Genomic DNA, 17,459 nt, shown 5'->3' with positions numbered 1-17,459 from the left:
TGTCTTGAATCTCCAATGCACGGAAAACCAGAAATCTCAGCACTTAGATCAAATATTTTTTAGAAGTCTCCACAGAAATATTCTTGCAATTATCTACTAATAAGTAGTAAACATTTGACATATTGCCTCTTCAATTTAGATACCTGACTTGGAGTAATAAAGTTTTTAGAAGGTAATCTTTCTATATCCAAAGCATTTTCGTTTCAATTAACCAGTACCTTGTTGATCCCAGGATCAGGAGGAGATGATAAAGAGACACCAGGAGGAGCTGAGAATGTTGCATCAGAAGTTGGACTTGCACACTGACACCTCCCTGGACCACTTCAGACAGACAGCAATGGTACGCATGTGTCCATGCCTTGCTTTCTGAACTGTTTTTGTACTTCTGCTCAAATAGCTTTTGGTTTTTGTGAGCTAAGGCTCACAACAACATTGGCAACAAAGACTGTGCCAAAGCAGGAGGTCTGCTGGAAGAAGGGACAAAGCACAGAGAGAGGAGAGGCTGTTAGAGAGAAGTAGACAGGTGGAGCTGCAAAAAAAACATACAATTGTACAAGAGCGCAAGAGGACTGCACAGGAAGAGGAGAAAGAAGCACAGCTGAGACATGCAGCCAAGAAAAGAAATGCTGCTAGATGTAAAGCCCCCAGAAACCCTCCAAGTGAAAGCAAAGAAGTACTGATGGACTTCTGATGGACTAACTACTAGCTACTTCACAATGAAAAATAGTAGATTAATTGTAGCATGCCAAACTGCAGTACTTTTGAAATAGTAGTTTAACTACATCCAGACTATGTTGTGGACAATTATCATTTCTGAGTCTGGAATCTCATATAGTCACACATGACTTTTTCACAAGTGAAAAAGAGAAAAGTACTTGAGATAAGCTGCTTTTCAACCACAGGAACTTTCCCCCGGAACTAGGAATCTCATGAGGAACTAGGGAAAAAGTCCCTAATCGTAGGGAAGTACTTTCTGAAGGTACAGGAACCTTCGGAGTGAGGTATGCAGGCATACGCTGCTGCTTTAACTTGTGTACTGCTTCATTCATAAAATAAGGAAGTACTCAAGGATCCATTTATGACCATTTTAAGAAGAGGGGTGACATTTCTCTTTATTTGATATAATTAAAAGTAAAGTTAGGACTTGCTGAGACAAAGACAGAGAAAAAAAAAGATAGATTTGCGCGTTTGCATTTTCCGAGAGTAATTTAGATGTTCCTCTGTGTGTCTTTGAGCGCTATTTGAAATTTGGAGTTCTGCTTTGTTTAATGCTCCCTCCTTCCTCTTTCCAGGAATTGATGAAGAAGCCCACTATCAGTGTGCCAACCACCAAGCATTTGGAGCATCTGGCTGAGTTGGAGCAGACAGTGGCTGAACAGGACATCTCGCTCGCCTCTATCACAGAGAAGCTGAAGCTGGCCACTGCTGAGCTGGAGCAACAGAGGGCCGCCATGGAAACACTGGCTGAGAAACACGCTGACGAGATGTCAAAGTGATTATCCCTTTATTAAAACAGAGATTTTTTTTTCTTCTGAATTTGACCCAGTGGTCACCTAATTCAGCATCCTTTGTTTGTTTTTTGTCTTAGTTATTTAGGTAAGTGAGTACATGAATTATTGATGCAGATATTATCAGCAGTCAACATAACGGCTTTTAACAATTACATTTTTTATACATAGGCTAACCTACATCTATATTTATCCCATTAGTGTTAACATCCTTGAAACACTGAAATCAGCTGATCTCAATTCAGTATTTTTTGGGATATTTTGGTAAAATGAACCCAAGATTAGCAGAGGAATAATCATGCATTTAAGTTGTGAGTGTGAAATGCCTAATGTTGTACAGCACTAATTTAACTGTAAGCACTTGGCTAATTGGCAACTCATCCAAGATTACACCTAATGTGTGAAAGCCCTTTAATAATACGCAGCTCATGAGGTACAGGGACAATGGGTGGATGTCACAGTTGAGCACCAGGACGCAGTTCAATGCCAGAATTGGTAAAACTAATCTTGAAACTGTGGTGATTGTATAGATCTTTTGTGCTGCCATATTGAAGATGTGTGTGAAGCATCCACGTGTCACCAAAAAAATCTTTACACTTAATAGCCTTTATTAAACTTCTTCAAATCCTTCACTACATACAGTATACTATTTAAGTCTGGACAGACATGGATGCAAACTGCAACTTGACCAGTTGGCCGAGGCTTGCGACTGCAAGGTGGTAATTCTAGTTCTGTATGAGTGAGGAAGTAGATATGTTTTTATTTTTCTATGTTTGCTGCAGGCTAACTTTTAGGTTTAGGTATGTTCCCTTTTAAGTGTTTGTGATTTTGATTTACTCTGATCACGACTAACATCCCCTGCATACCAATTTAGCTACAGAACACAAGAAAAACATGGTCAGTAGAAAACAGTGGCCCCAACTGTATAGTCAGTAGTAATGACCTGGAGCAAGTAAAAAATACTTTCCCACTCACATGTCCGATATAAACTAAAAGTCACAGTACAAATATGTAAAATGATGTAATAACACAAGTTAAGAAATCTCTATTTCATAAAAACAATCTAACCGAGGATTTGTTGCAGGCTGGAGGGGTATCATGCTGCCCAGGTGAAAGCTCTGACTGGCGAGACTGAGGATCAGACGGCCCAGATGGCCCAGATGGAGAAGGAGATAAAGTACGTCCGAACTGAGCTGGCAGCCCAGAAGGAGGCCAATGTCCGCTCCCCCAGCAACACCATGAAAAGCCTGGTGGAACGACTGAAAGCACAGCTCACCCAGAAAGAGAAACAGCTTAAGGTTGTTCTTTTATTATAAATGTTTTCTTGTACTTTTTTTGGGGGGGGCGGGGGCCTGTGGTTAGTCCTGTTGCCTTGCTAAAATACCCAGATTCTGTGTGATGAAGTGGTAACCTGACCCTGATGTTTTCCTACTGTTCACTCAATTTATGCTGCGACTGAAAATTCTGCTTTTCAGCCTTTTAGCTGCATAACAAGTGAGAGCAGTTTATCTGGATACTAGTTTCACAATGAACTAAAGTGCCCGAAGCGTTTTTAATGACTCATACATCATTCTATTATTCGTCAAAACTACAGCCACGTTTTTCACCACATACAGAAAAAAAAAATTGTTTTTAAGTTTATACCAAGAATGAGAGGGAGAGAGGAAGTTGCATATGTAGAAATGGATAATGATGCATTAACTGTAAAATGAAATCTGACCACTACACTCATCATATTGATCATGCCTGACATCTCTTTGATCCCTGTTTTTCTCAGGCTCTGAGTAAAGCTCTGTTGGAGCTGCGGGCAGAAATGACGTCTGCTGCAGAGCAGCAAGTCATAGCCAGCGCTGCACAAAAAGAGGAGAGTCTCAATGTACAGATGCTGGTTGACAGACACACCAAAGACCTAAAGGTGGGACCAATTTAATAACATAATAAGACCCTTTTTCATGCATGTTGTATTTCATTACTGACCTTTATAAATGGCTGTTGAGCTAATTGACTGACACCAAGAAAGCTTCAGGAGTAAATGAATTCAGATTACATTTCCATAAAATATTAACATTCCATAAAGCAACAGCAATATAATGTACTCCCCCTTTTATACTCATCAGCAACCAAGTAGACACTACTGGTCTACTTTAATTTGCAGTCACAGCCTATATGTCTCCAGTGTCTCTGAATAGTAGCTAACCCTAGTGAAGTGAAGTTGGTAAACACATGGCATGTGCCAGCCTCCTTAAACAGACCGCATGTTTGACCCCAGCTAACCCCTTTTCCTTTCATTAATCACCAATACAGCTAATTGGAGGCTCATTCGGATAAACAAAGTCAGCACATTTGAAAAGTTATGATTTACATTCTGATTAATATGTGTAGCATAACTTGGCAGACATTAATACACTCAAAGGTCACAGCTAATTAAGTGAAATTATACTAACAGATTGCTGTATTTGGAGATACTGGTATTCCTAGAATTAGCCAGTTACATTCCATGGACATAACTAACTATTATAATAAGCAAGTGAGATAAGTCTAGGTATATTCTGTAATTTTTGTAATTGCCAGCAAAGTCCATGAAAAGACCAAAACCAACAATGGTGTTAGTCAGTGGTGTTAGCTGGTCTCTAAATACATTGCTACTTACCTGTGACATGCCCATTTGTTTCTATTGGAGTCATTTATCATAAATTCACAAATTTCAAAGTTTTGTTTAAAGAAAAAGGTTATTTTCTAAAACAGCTGGACACTACATTTTAGCAAATGTTACTGAAACAGGGTTTAACTAGTGCATTTGTAGGGGACTATTTCCAGCTGCAGACTAATACACATCTGGCACACTAGTGTGTGTTTATGGCAGCAGGATTGGTGCATGTGAGAGTGACTCAAAATAAACTACATTGGCGGTGTTTGTAGTATAAAGGAATTGGTTTTTCATTGATTGACCACAATAGAGCTCTATGGCACATACACAGACAATATCTGTTAGTAGCATCAATCCATTCATGGTTTTGGGCTTTTTATGGGATTTGTTGTCAATAAGAAAACTATACAATATCACGAGAAAATCCCTCTTCTGACAAAGGTGCGGGTGCAAGAACTCAATGAAGAACTTCAAGCTGCAAAGGAGTTTGCCAAAGCTGCCAAAGGCCGGGAGAACACCCTGAAAGAGGAAGTGGACAGTCTAAACCAAGACCTCCAGAGGAGTCTGAAAACCCAGAGACGCCTGCAGGCTGAAAAGGAGGAGAGAGAGCAGGAAATCCAGGATCACAAGCAGCAAATCAAGAGGCTCAGCAGCGCTCTTCAGGTTAGTTTCTCTAAAGAGTATGTAATAACACACCAAGCTACTGATTTGTAAGGAAGCGTGCAGCTCAGTTTGACCTTGATCTGGAGCTTATTGTTGTTATTACATATGCTTTGAAGTGATACACTCAACGACAGCCATATGACACAATATTAATAATAATAAATTGAATTTATATAGCGCTTTTCATAGACTCAAAGTTGCTTATTATCATAACATTGTGTGGACAAATGGCAAGACATACAAACCATTAATAAAACTGTAAAATGTAAACTGAGGAATGCATCAAGAATGGATACTCACATTTTTCTACGATTTTAAAATAAAGTGGATATCTGAATTTAATTATTAAGCTGTTCTTCATATTCTGTGTCTGTCTCTCATGTCGCTTACATGGAGCCATAGGTTGTGACCTTAACCTTTGCAGTGGTATTATGCCTTGGTTTAACTCGTGGACTTAAACAGTAATATGGAATACCTGGTGGTTAGGACCATGGTCGGTCTCCACTGTTTCACTAATTAAGAAACACGAGGTGCTATGGAATTCTTTGTCTCTTTTGCTGACAAGAATCAACCAGAACCAGATGGAAAGGGGCCAACCATCGAGAATCTGCACAAGAAGATCAGGAAGCTTGAGTGTGACTTGGAGAAAAAAGCAGAAATGAAGGATGATCATGGAAAGGTTAGAGCAGCAATTATGTTACTAGAACTGTCATTCTTTGTACGTTCATTTGATGTACAACATGTTTGTCTTACAGAACAAAGGCGAAATTGTGCGTTGGGAGGAGGGTAAGAAGTGGCAGGCCAAGATGGAAAAGGTGAAGAATTCACTAAAGGAGAAGGAACGAGAGAATGAATCGCTGTCGAAACAGCTCGGCACTCTGAAAGACCTCTATGCCAGGTCAGTGTGTGCGTCGTACTGTATCGTTTACGCGGTATTCTTTGATCTCGCTCTTTGTATACATGACATAATGACTTCAACTTAAAGGATTAGTGTGTAGGATTTAGGGGGATCTATTGGCAAATATGGGATATGATATTCATAATTATGTTTTCATTAGTGTATAATCGCATGAAACTAAGATTCATTGTGTTTTTGTTGGCTTAGAATGAGCCTTTTATATCTAGATGGAGTGGGTCCACTTCCATGGAGCCCACCATGTTGCACCGCTCATGTTTCGACTGCTCCTTTAAAGCTGCAATAGGCAATTTGGAACATTTGGTTCCAAATGACAGCACGAGGGACTGAAGTTTGCAAACTTCAAATAATGATTAAAAAAAATCATAATCAGGCCTGCAAGTAATGACTATTTTCATTATTGATTAATTTTCTTAATTGTTTTGTCTATACAGTTTTACTTCAAAAAAGTCATTTTAAAGTATTATAAGTCTTCCAACTCCTTGTTTTTAACCGACCCACAATCAATGACCAACCAAATAAGATATTATGTTACTATTATATAAAAACAAAGAAAAAGTGCAATTCACACATTTGAGAAGCTTGAAAAAGAAAATGTGTGTCTTTTCTGCTTGGAAAATGACTGAAACAATCAATTGTTTATCAAATCATAATAATAAGAGGGCACAGTTGTTAAGGAGGGAAGGTGAAGGGTTTGGCTATACACGTTTTCTGTCAATTTTCTAGTATCCCACCCAAACTTACTACTAAAAAAGTGTCTGGTTGCTCAATCGGTGCTATGAATTATACACTTTGTACTAATGTTGACAGTGCACCATTTTGGAAGTTAGTAAACATAAAATCAGTGTACTTTACTGTTTTGTATCAGGAAATAATAAATCTGTTGACACAATTCAATCTGACTTTGGAAAGCTACTACCACTTTCAATTCAATTTTATTTATAGTATCAAATCATAACACAAGTTATCTCAAGAAACTTTACAGATAGAGTAGGTCTAGACCACACTCTATAATTTACAAAGCCCCAACAATTACAGTAATTCCCTCAAGAGCAAGCAGTGCGACAATGGCGAGGAAAAACTCCCTCTTGGGAAGAAACCTCGGACAGACCCAGGCTCTTGGTAGGCGGTGTCTGACGGTGCCGGTTGGGGATGCGATGAACAGTGGCATTATCAGTGCGCTGCAGGGCGTTACAGGATGTAGTGTGGCCCAGCAGAGCATGGATGGACGTAGCAGGAAGCAGCAGGGTTCAGCAGGACGCAGCGTCACATTGCAGGGCACCGCAGAGCTTAGCAGGGAGTGCAGCAGGACCACGGCGACAGCTGCAACCAGGATCTTGGTGCCAACGTTCTCCAAGGAAATACGCTGGGTGAAAAAACATAAGGACTCCGGGGAGTAAACTCCCCAGAAGCTAGGATTAATAACAAGGATTTCTAGGACGGGATGCACACAAATGGTAATAGAAAGGGAGAGGAGAGAGCAGCTCAGTGTGTCAAAGGAAGGAAGTCCCCCGGCAGTCTAGAACTATAACAGCGTAACTAAGAGAGACAGGTCATAAGGAGAGGTAGCCTGTTCGGGCTTGAAACTCTCCCCTGCCGGATCGGGCTGTGCTGGCCTGCCTCTCTCTTCTTTTGTAATATTATTAATCTAACGACTATGAAGAGAAGCAGGTGGGCCTGGTTAGGCGGACGCTGCAACTCCTCACTCCCTAACTATAAGCTTTATCAAATAGGAGAGTTTTAAGTTCATTCTTAAATGCAGTGACAGTTTCTGCCCCCCAAACCCAGATTGGGAGCTGGTTCCATAGGAGAGGAGCCTGATAACTGAAGGCTCTGGCTCCCATTCTACTTTTAGAGACTCTGGGTACCACAAGTAACTCTGCATTCTGGGAGCGCAGTGCTCTAGTGGGACAATAAGGTATTAGGAGCTCTTCAACATATGATGGTGCTTGACCATTTAGAGCTTTCTTTCAGATCTGTTAAATGTGAAAAACAGAGTGCAACTATTTTTATTAGCCCAATATTTCTATGTTTTTGTTGTGCATGCAGACTGGAGCAAGAGAGGAGTGCACTGCAGAAGAAGCTGAAGGGTCGAGGTGTGACTGCCGATCAGGTGGTGGGAGTGCGATCCACTGAATTGGAGAAGGAGATGGAAGAGCTGAAGAAGAAGAACTCAGACCTGGAGACACAAATCCTCACCATAAAGTATAACTAAGTCAAAACAAGACACTAAAATTAGGGCATTTTGAAGAGTTACTTACACGTTTTTTACAAGTTCATTATTGCGCTGTAAATTGGGTACTTAGAACATATTTTCCAATTCATATATGACCTTTATTTGCACTTGTAAAAACACAGTGATGAACAGGAAGCCCCTTTTACAATGTGCTGAATTGACATAATAATAACAGTAACATTTGATTTATGTAACCCATTTCATACAATAAGATGCACTAATGTTTTTGCTGACGCCAACATGCATGCCAGTACGGGTAAACTATTTGTGAACTCGCAGACAGCACCAGGCTTTACCTCGTGATGATGCCATGGAGAATCTGACCCTGAGGAACCGCTACCTGGAAGAGAGACTCCACTCCGTAGAGAGCCAGATATCCAAAGAGCCTTCATCAAGGCCCTCTGTAAGTGCTCATCAACATGCAAACTATGATGATTGTAATGAATGTGCAGGATCCTCTCAGAAATATCCTGATAATTTACATGAAAACTTAAATACATGCTAATACATATAATGCTAGAATGATTAAGAAAATATACCTTCTTTGATGAATTCGTTAAATGATATTTAATTTGAACGTTTTAGGTATTCATTGAAGAAATCACCTTTTAAATTTTACAACTCGTGATGGCCATTTTTTTCCTTCTTTTTTTTTTAACCATTTTATAGACTAAAAATGAATTGATTAATTGAAAAATGAATCTATGTCAATTGATAATGAACATTATAATTAATTTCAGCCACATTATAGAGATTACAATACCTCCCATTTGTTGCAGGTTGTCCAGTAGGCAGTCCACAATACATATTCCTACATGTACTGAACAAGACCTCATTTCACTTCTCTGTATAATGCGTTCCTGTTCTATTTCAAGGAGCCAAAACGTTTTTTTTCTTTAATCTCTATTCATCATTCTTTGCTCTCTTTTTTATGTTTCTCCTTCTCCATTGGATTTATTCTGATTTATTGCGAAGGCAAAAAGCCCCTTCCCCTGGGCTTTGAGAAGGATTTGTTCTGTCACTTGTGATGTTGCGGATGAGTCATGCGAAGGCAATGCAGCACCTCATCTTTCGGAGTCCTACAGCCGCTCGGTTAGCCGTGAAGCTGTTGAAGACCCCGCTGATCAACCGAGAGAGCCAAAGCAAAGCCAGGTAGCTAGAGAAACCCAAACCAGCGTTGTGGGAGCAGAGGATGTTTGCACGGAACAAGAGCGCTTGAGTCCTGATGTTGCAGAAAACACAGCAGCAGACAACGCGGATGTGACCGGAGAAGAAGATGACGCCAGTCGAGTTAAAGAAGATGACACAGAAGCAGATACTTTAGATCATCCACAAGACATCCAAGGTGGTTCTGAAGTTGAAGTGGTTGAAGAAACACGGACCATAAAAGGAAGTGAGCCGGAGCCTGAGGATCCGTCGGAAAGACCAGGATCAGTGCTGTCATCCTCTGAGCCAGCCGTGGCAGCAACGGGCGCTGAAGCCTTGAATAACGAGGGTGTTTGTGAACGAGATGATGATGTGGGGATCAGGGAAGAAAAGACAGAGGAGGCTGAGGAACAGGCTGATCTGAAAGACAAAGAGGCTGTGACTGCAAAGGAAATAACGGAGGTACATAATCCAGAACCGTCCTGCTCAGCAGAACCAGATGTGGACTCCAGCTCCGTAGCGAGCAACCACTCACTTTTTATCAGGAAAAAAAGGGATGATCGTGTACAAAAACGAGAGAGCCGATCTCTTAGATATCTGAAGGTACTTCAGGCTTTTGTAGTCACCCAGCTGAAGTGTTAGCATTGTGATAGCTTTGTGGTAGATGTGGCAGAGCAAAACTTTATTAAAAGTAAGGTAAGTGGGCATGGCTTGTTAGTGCGTTGGTGATTTCTCTGCATCGTCTGTTACGGACAAAAGGTTTCCATGGTTGTGTGTCGGTAGAGACAGTTCCGTGAGCCTAAGAAATAATAGAGCTGTTCTTCTACTCCCTTAGTGCATTTGATTTTCTTCCACAGCAGTGTTTATACCCATTATGACTTTTCATTAATTTAGTGTCTTTTACTTCCTATAGACTTCAGGTCGAGGCACTGGCACTCCCTCACAGAGAGATCAGGACCTCCAAAAAGAAAACCTCAAGCTGGCCTCTGAGAACCTGGAGCTGCGCTTTCAGGTGGAGCAAGCCAACAAAGACTTACCAAGACTCAAGGTACAGTATGCATAACCTTCATTGAGAAGTAGTTGCTCTGTGCCATGCCATTATTTGATATTGGTGCTGAGTGTAAGGCATGTTATAGGAACAGTTTGATATTTTGGGAAAATATTATTTACGTTCTTTCCTGGAGTTAGATAAACAGAGTGATACCACTCTTGTGTCTAAAAGTGGTATCAATCATCATCAGTGAGAGACAGGTTTTTTTTTCTTCTCTTGATTTACAACTTGACCATTTGTCTTAGTTTGAATTCTTCTTTAAGACACAAAGCATTTCAAAATAAAAATAATACAATTTTGATTTAATTAAAAGTAACTTCATTCCTGTTTTATCCTGTTTTAGATAGCAGATGTTAATAGTGTTTATCTTATGTCCTGTTATTGTAATTTATATCTGCCAAATGGGACTACAGATGGAAATTAGCCTTTGGGCTATAATCTGGCACTTTTACGTGTACTGCTGTACATGTTCATTAAATGTGCATTGTCCTTAAATAAATAAATAAATTCATTGTGTCAAAACGTCTTCTCTTTCTGCATTTATTTTAGTATCATAACTTTCTAAACTTTGTAACAGTTCAAAAGAATGTGTAGAACCCCATATATTAGTTGTAAAGAAATAGTAGTACAATATTGACTTAGGTAAGTGTTTTTGGCAAAGAGTGTTTTATGTTTTGTTTTTCTCTTGTTTGTTTTTTCAAAGAATCAAGTTGCAGACCTTAAGGAGATGTGCAGTGCGCTGAAAAAGGAAAAGGCAGAGGTGGACAAAAAGCTGACCCATATACGTGGAGTATGTCAACTTAAATTCACCTGTTGTTTCTGTACTCGATTATTTTCCCAGAAATGACAAACACAGAAATAACAACAAATGAAAGTATACATATCTATGCTGTTTGTGAAGTGAAAAAAAAATTCACAATGACTTTAACAAACATTTAATTTAATAAGAAACAAATAGCAAAGAAATTGGACTGTAGATGATAAAAGTGATTTCTAATGTTTTCCTCATCAGTCCGGTCAAAGTGGTAAAACCGTACCTGAACTTGAGAAGACCATTGGGTTGATGAAGAAGGTGGTGGAGAGGGTGCAGAGGGAAAATGAGATGCTCAAGAAATCCAGCACACCTGCAAATCAAGACAAGGTCGCAGCCTTGGAGCAAGAAGCCGAAAAACTAAAGGTTGTTGACCACCACATGTCTTACGTGTCATATACATTCTGTTGGACAAGTTTATGAATGTATCTGTTTTGGTACTGCAGCGGATGTTAAATATAGTTTTTTTTTGTTTTGTTTTTTTCCAGGCTGACTTTGAGAAACTAAAGAGTCAAAGTGAAGCTGAGCTGAGCTCCAAACTTGAATCCAAAGCCAAAGGACTGGAGAAAATAGTCATGGAAAATGAACGTCTACGCAAGGAGATCAAAAGGGTGACTACATCTATGTTTAGTTCATTTGTTCCACAATAAAATGTAAATATTCCAAAATTGAATTGAAGAAGAAAAACAATGTTTAATATTTTCATTTTCAAAGTTGGTGTCTTAGTGTTTGGTCACTACATTCAGAAAATAAATTCAGATCCTGTGTCCTGAAAACTCTCGTCTTTGATGTGACTGTGACAAATAAGTTTAAAAAACACTAATACTTTTTAAACTTATTTGCGCAAGACGTAGTACAATTATGCAAAGCGTGCAGTGTCTTTCACAGCCTGTTTATGGTGTTAATGCAGGGTATCCGCCGGGTCTTGAAAAGTATTAAAAGGTGATAAATCAATTTTGGGAAAATTAAGACCCTTAAAAAGTATTAAAAAGTATTATCACGGCTTTATAAAGTCTTACATTTTGAAAGTATTTTTTCTGAATTAGCTGTCCAACAGGTACATAAAAAGCTAGGCTATTGTGGGTGCGTTCGTAAATTGCCTCTGAGAGCACCAGAGCGGGCTCGCGGGCGGAAGTTCAAAAGCACAATGTACGCTCTGGCGTTCCCAGTGCGTATTACCAGAGAACAATGGGGCTAATAGGGAGTGAGATAGGGAGTGAACAGGCTCTCCATAGACAGGCTCTGGTATTACAACGCACTGAATGAACAGAATGGGGAAGTGCAAATTTGCAGCGTCCTGGCTGGAAATGCCGGACTTCAAAGAGTGGCTGCAGCCAGTCGAGGGGAATGTCAGGGAGGCATATTGTACATTATGCAAGAAAAAAATAAGTATTGTGTCAATGGGCATTAAGTCGTTAAAGTCCCACATGTGTTGTGCTAGCCACAAAGCTGCTGCTAGCCGCCGAGAGCGGCAGCTCTCCATCGCTAGCTTCTGTGGTAATTGCGTTGCACCACCACAACCTAGTGCCAACGTCGTTACACCACCGGCAGTCGCACCTGAAGCTACAGCTACGACCCGGGCGCGATATTACGAATCCCACTATGGCCACGCCAAGACCCGCCCTTCAATAGCGTTCACACACTACTATAGGCCAGGCGTCTATGCTTACATGTACAGGTCCTATCCCCTGACCAATCCCCTAACCCTAACCTTAACCACTCGAGGTGAAATGCCTAAACCCAACCAATCAAGCTGCTTCGTAGGGCGGGTCTTGGCGTGGCCATAGTGGGATTCGTAATTTTGCGACCCGGGCTGTCTCTGCTTCCTCATCTTCTGCAGCCGACATCAGAGTGGCTCTGGGCGGCACAGCAACACTGTGTGCTGAGGTGTTGTGGTGTCTCCACACAGCGGAGAAACACCATTCACTGAACTCAAACTAAAACTTGGCTGAAGTTTTCAAGGCTATGTTTCCAGATTCGGATATAGCAAAGTCGTTCACTTGTGGCAAGGACAAAACTGGATACATCATACGATTCGGGTTGGCCCCACACTTCAAGCAGGAGCTCATCAACACCATCAACAAGGCTGGCAAGTTTGTGTTAATGTTTGACGAGTCGCTCAACCAGTCAACAAAAACGAAACCGCTTGATGTCCACATTCGATTCTGGGTAGATGACCGTGTCCAATCTAGGTACCTCCTGCTTAGTACTATATATTATATATTATATATTATATATTATATATATATATATATATATATATATATATATATATATATATATATATACTATATATTTATTTATTTCATTTTCAACCTGTTATGTGTGTGTTTTGAGGAGTGTCATATTAATAAAGATCTGTTCTGGCTAGGGACCTTGGCTCTCAATTCTTGGGACACGGAAAAGCTGTCGACCTGTTGCATCACATCAAAGTAAGTTAACTTACTAGCATTTCATCTTCAATTTTTGATACTTATGGACAATCGTGTGGCTAAAGTGTAGATTAATAGATGAGACTGGGATGTGGCAAGTGACTAAAAACAGGTTGATGGGGTTGGGGAGGAGGAGCCGTGGATGATAACATGTATAAATGTGACACACACAGTGGTGTGATAAAGGTTACTGTGGTGAAGATCTGAGGTGTGTGTGTGTGTGTGTGTGTGTGTGTGTGTGTGTGTGTGTGTGTGTGTGTGTGTGTGTGTGTGTGTGTGTGTGTGTGTGTGTGTGTGTGTGTGTGCGCGCGCGCATGTATTTGATTATGCGTGTGTCTGGTTGCTGTGGGTCCTTTTGACTAGCAAATTGTCTGAAGTTGGTTCAGAGTGAAGTTGGTTGACCAGACTAGCAGTTCAGTTTAGCTTGAATGGCTTGGAAGTAATTGGAGCACATTACCTGGATGTACAGTGAAGAACATTCACTCATGTTTGTTAGTACCACTTGTTTGTTTCACTTATAAAAACATATTGGTGTGCTAATATTGTATTTTTGCTCCAGGAATTTGCACACCAAAAACATTGTTTCTTATAACCATTTTACATATAATATGAGTGAAAATCAGGCTAATGCCTTACTGAATGCCAGTGTATTCAAAAATAAACATAAAAGGAATATTGCCATTAATATACTTGCTGTTGTGTTTATTCTCAGGAATGTGTTGCAAAACTGAATATGAGGCAGCTTCTCTCCATCAGTATGGATGGCCCAAATGTCAACTTGAAGCTTGCAGACCTCCTCCAGACTGAGCATGCTGAGCTGTATGGTGCTCATGTGGTTAATGTTGGAAGCTGTGGGCTTCACACCCTCCACAATGCACTGAAGGCAGGCTTTACCATGTGGCAGATGGACAAGCTCAGTGCAAGAGGAGATAGAAGACCTGAAAAGGAAACGAACGGTTCTGACAGAGGTGTGCGACTCCCTCCAAACAGATGCTGATAAGTTAGCCGAGCAGGCAGAGGGGAAATCTGGGACATTAATGGCACAACTGATCACGAAGTCCAACATCCTCAGAAGACGTATTAAAGAAAAACGGAACGAATTGGTCCAAACTGAGAAGCTGCTGGGAACAAAATCAGAAGAACTGAGGCACATGTCAGCATGATTGTTGTTGAGGGTGGAGCAAAGTTTTGTTTTGTTTTTTAATAAACTTTGCTTTGATTTACTATCCCAGCCTATTAGATTTTTTTGTATCAGAGTGGTCTATAGTCTTTATCACAAACTAAAACTGTTAAGTTAAAAGTATCACTGATGTAAATGGTTACAGCTTGAAGTGGCGGTGAGGTATTAAAAAATATTGAGAAGTTCTTGGAAAAAGTCTTGAAAAGGTATTAAAATTAACTTCAAGATTCCTGCATATACCCTGTAATGGAAGGTAGAATTGTTTTTGCTGAAGATGTTTGTCCTGGAGTTAGAGTTTTACTATGCCAATGATTGTTTTTATGACTCCGTTGTTTTTATGACTCTGTTATCCCATCTGGGTATGCGTGTTTCACATTGATGCAGGAGATGGAAGCTGCAGAGAGGCTGAGAGTGACCAAGGCAACTCTGGAGGCGACCAACGAGAAGCTCGAGGCAGAGCTTGAAGAAACCAAGCTAAGACTGCGAGCAGCTCTGTCCAAAGCCATCCCAGAGGGAGCCGACAGTAAAACCTGGAAGGCGTCAGTGGTAACAAGGTCAGCAAAACGTTTTTGAGGTTTATGAGGAAAATATGCTCTATCTATCTATCTATCTATCTATCTACACACACACGTTGAATCTCACAATATTACTTGCGATTAATAAATAGATATTACAGTGTACTCAGTTCTGCATTTCTGCTGCTTTCAGTATTCTGCTAAAATACAACAACTCGCTTGTTGAATTTAAAACAAATGAAGGGAAATAATTTCCAACATTCTTTTATTGAACATATTGAAAATTGGATATAAAGGCACCACTAAACAAAGAATGAAGCTTACAATACGATAGGACTTTAAAATTTCATTTTGCGTTCCTGAGCAGCTCCGCTCTAAAGAAGAAATTAAAAAGAAAAATACCCACAGAGCTAGACAACAATTACACATATAGTACAAAGATGAAGACTTATCCAAAGCCATGGCAAAGAAACATGTTTCATGATCTCCTCAGATCCAGATCTTAATTGGCAACAAACTGATTTTGGTTTTGCAACAGGATAGGCTGACGTATAGAGTAGGAATTCTTAGGCCGGTTACACACTGCCTGCGTGGCGTGAGCGTGGCGTTTCTGTTGCTTGTCGGCTGTGTGGATTTTTCTATGTCTTTACACACCAGAAACGTGTCTGACGCGGCGCTGCTGCTGCTAGCCTTGTCTGGACACATGTATGTTTCCCATTGATAAAATGAAATACCATGTTAAACATAAATATATACTGATTTGATTACAGCAAAGACAACGTCGGCAGGATTGACGGCTAAATACGCGACAGAATATTTCGTTCTGTATTGACAGGTGCAAAAATTTGAATTTTTTTTATTACATTTATATCTGCATTTATATCAAAACTTAGATACTTTCAAACATCAACATGTCATTTATTAATATGTATTTGTGTCTAAATGACATATAAACATCTTTTCCTATTCTATTTTGCCTTGAAACGCTTCCAACACGCTTGCGTGTCGTGTGAAAAATAGGCGTTTGTTCTATTTCTAGCAGGCACGCGGCTGAGACGCGCATGTCACGCAGGCAGCGTGTAAGCTCTAACCTGTTAACATGGGAGCCCAAATATAAACGGACACTCCACGCAGCTGACACGCTCGCGCCACGCATCCAGTGTGTAACCGACCTTAAGCCTGTGGTATCTAAACGAAAGGACTCTAAATTGCCTGTTAGAAGGCAAAAGTTGGTATTCATAGTTTAAAACATGCATGGAGTCAGAAGAGATGCCGTTAGCAAGTCTGAGCATGCTCTTCTTGTGGATTGTTTGAAAGGAGTGTGCAACAGGTTGACCAATGATCTTAGCGCAAACTTTTGATGTTGATGGTATAATATAGTACATTATAAAGTGCAGTGTTTTACGGATATCTTCTTTCAACTAAAAAATCTGTCTTTTGCGATACGTCGCAGCCTTTCGCAATGTGTATATTGTGCCAGTTGATATCACAGTGATGATTGGAGAAAAAAACAAACAAAAAAAAAAGATATATTGTGCAGCCCTATTTTTTTAGTATCTAGTCCATTAGTCTTATGTAGGGGATGTTGAGAACAAATGTAATAGCTTTGGAAGCTTTGATTAACTGTACACGTTCAGGACAGGCATTAAAGAAGAACCCAGCCTCCGTTACCTCTTGCCTACTCAGGCTTTTACCAGATAAGCTCGGGGATTCAAAACCTCGGCCCTGTGTCCTCCTCTTGTAGAAGCTGCAGGCTAAGAGTGCCGTTTACACAGTGTGAGCCAGTTGTTGTTTCTCTTCCATCCGCAGAATGTTTGAGAACAAGATGAAGGAGCTGGAGAAGGAGCTCTCCCAGAAGACCTCCAGTCTGTCTGAACTGAAACACCAGCTGAAGGAGGTGAACGAGCGCGAGGAGAGAGCTCAGATAAACATCCGGCAACTTGAAGATCAGGTACACGCTAACTCACTCTTTCATTTCATGAGGACGTTCAAGTACAGGCTAACCGCTGTTGGTTTGCCATCTTAGCTCTTGACAAACTGGATGGAAAAATCATTTTCGGATTCATGATTTAGCCATAGGCTTTTGTCAAATGTGGATTCAAGTATTAAAGGTGCTGTAGGTAGGATTGTGAAGATCAAGGACTTAAGCAGTGACAAGTTGTCAGTCCCTCCCCCCCTTTCTGCTAAAGCCCAAAATGGTCTCCTAAGCCCCTCCCCCCACAAGGGAGAATGAATGCGTGTGCATGAGCAGTGATTGACACACAGTTAGACTCCCCCTCTCCCCCCCCTGGCCCTGATTGGTGCATCTGAACAGGGAGCGGTGGATTTTTGCAAATTGCACTAAAAGCTGTAGG

General features: G+C 40.5%; 1 protein-coding gene across 1 annotated transcript in view; it reads left to right on the top strand.

The window, feature by feature from the left end:
• cep290 (centrosomal protein 290) overlaps window positions 1–17,459 on the top strand; it is a 61,696-nt gene that overhangs the window by 39,693 nt on the left and 4,544 nt on the right. The window contains exons 34-48 of the mRNA XM_028584925.1: window positions 233–340; window positions 1,293–1,492; window positions 2,593–2,806; window positions 3,286–3,423; window positions 4,597–4,818; window positions 5,384–5,497; window positions 5,574–5,716; window positions 7,784–7,939; window positions 8,250–8,373; window positions 10,030–10,164; window positions 10,871–10,957; window positions 11,180–11,344; window positions 11,467–11,589; window positions 14,975–15,144; window positions 16,915–17,056. Coding sequence (XP_028440726.1) covers window positions 233–340; window positions 1,293–1,492; window positions 2,593–2,806; window positions 3,286–3,423; window positions 4,597–4,818; window positions 5,384–5,497; window positions 5,574–5,716; window positions 7,784–7,939; window positions 8,250–8,373; window positions 10,030–10,164; window positions 10,871–10,957; window positions 11,180–11,344; window positions 11,467–11,589; window positions 14,975–15,144; window positions 16,915–17,056 — 2,241 coding nt within the window. The remainder of the gene's footprint in view (window positions 1–232; window positions 341–1,292; window positions 1,493–2,592; window positions 2,807–3,285; window positions 3,424–4,596; window positions 4,819–5,383; window positions 5,498–5,573; window positions 5,717–7,783; window positions 7,940–8,249; window positions 8,374–10,029; window positions 10,165–10,870; window positions 10,958–11,179; window positions 11,345–11,466; window positions 11,590–14,974; window positions 15,145–16,914; window positions 17,057–17,459) is intronic.

This window comes from Perca flavescens, chromosome 8, assembly GCF_004354835.1.
Source record: "Perca flavescens isolate YP-PL-M2 chromosome 8, PFLA_1.0, whole genome shotgun sequence".
Classification (NCBI taxonomy): Eukaryota; Metazoa; Chordata; class Actinopteri; order Perciformes; family Percidae; genus Perca; species Perca flavescens.
This window is presented reverse-complemented; position numbering and strand designations above follow the sequence as displayed.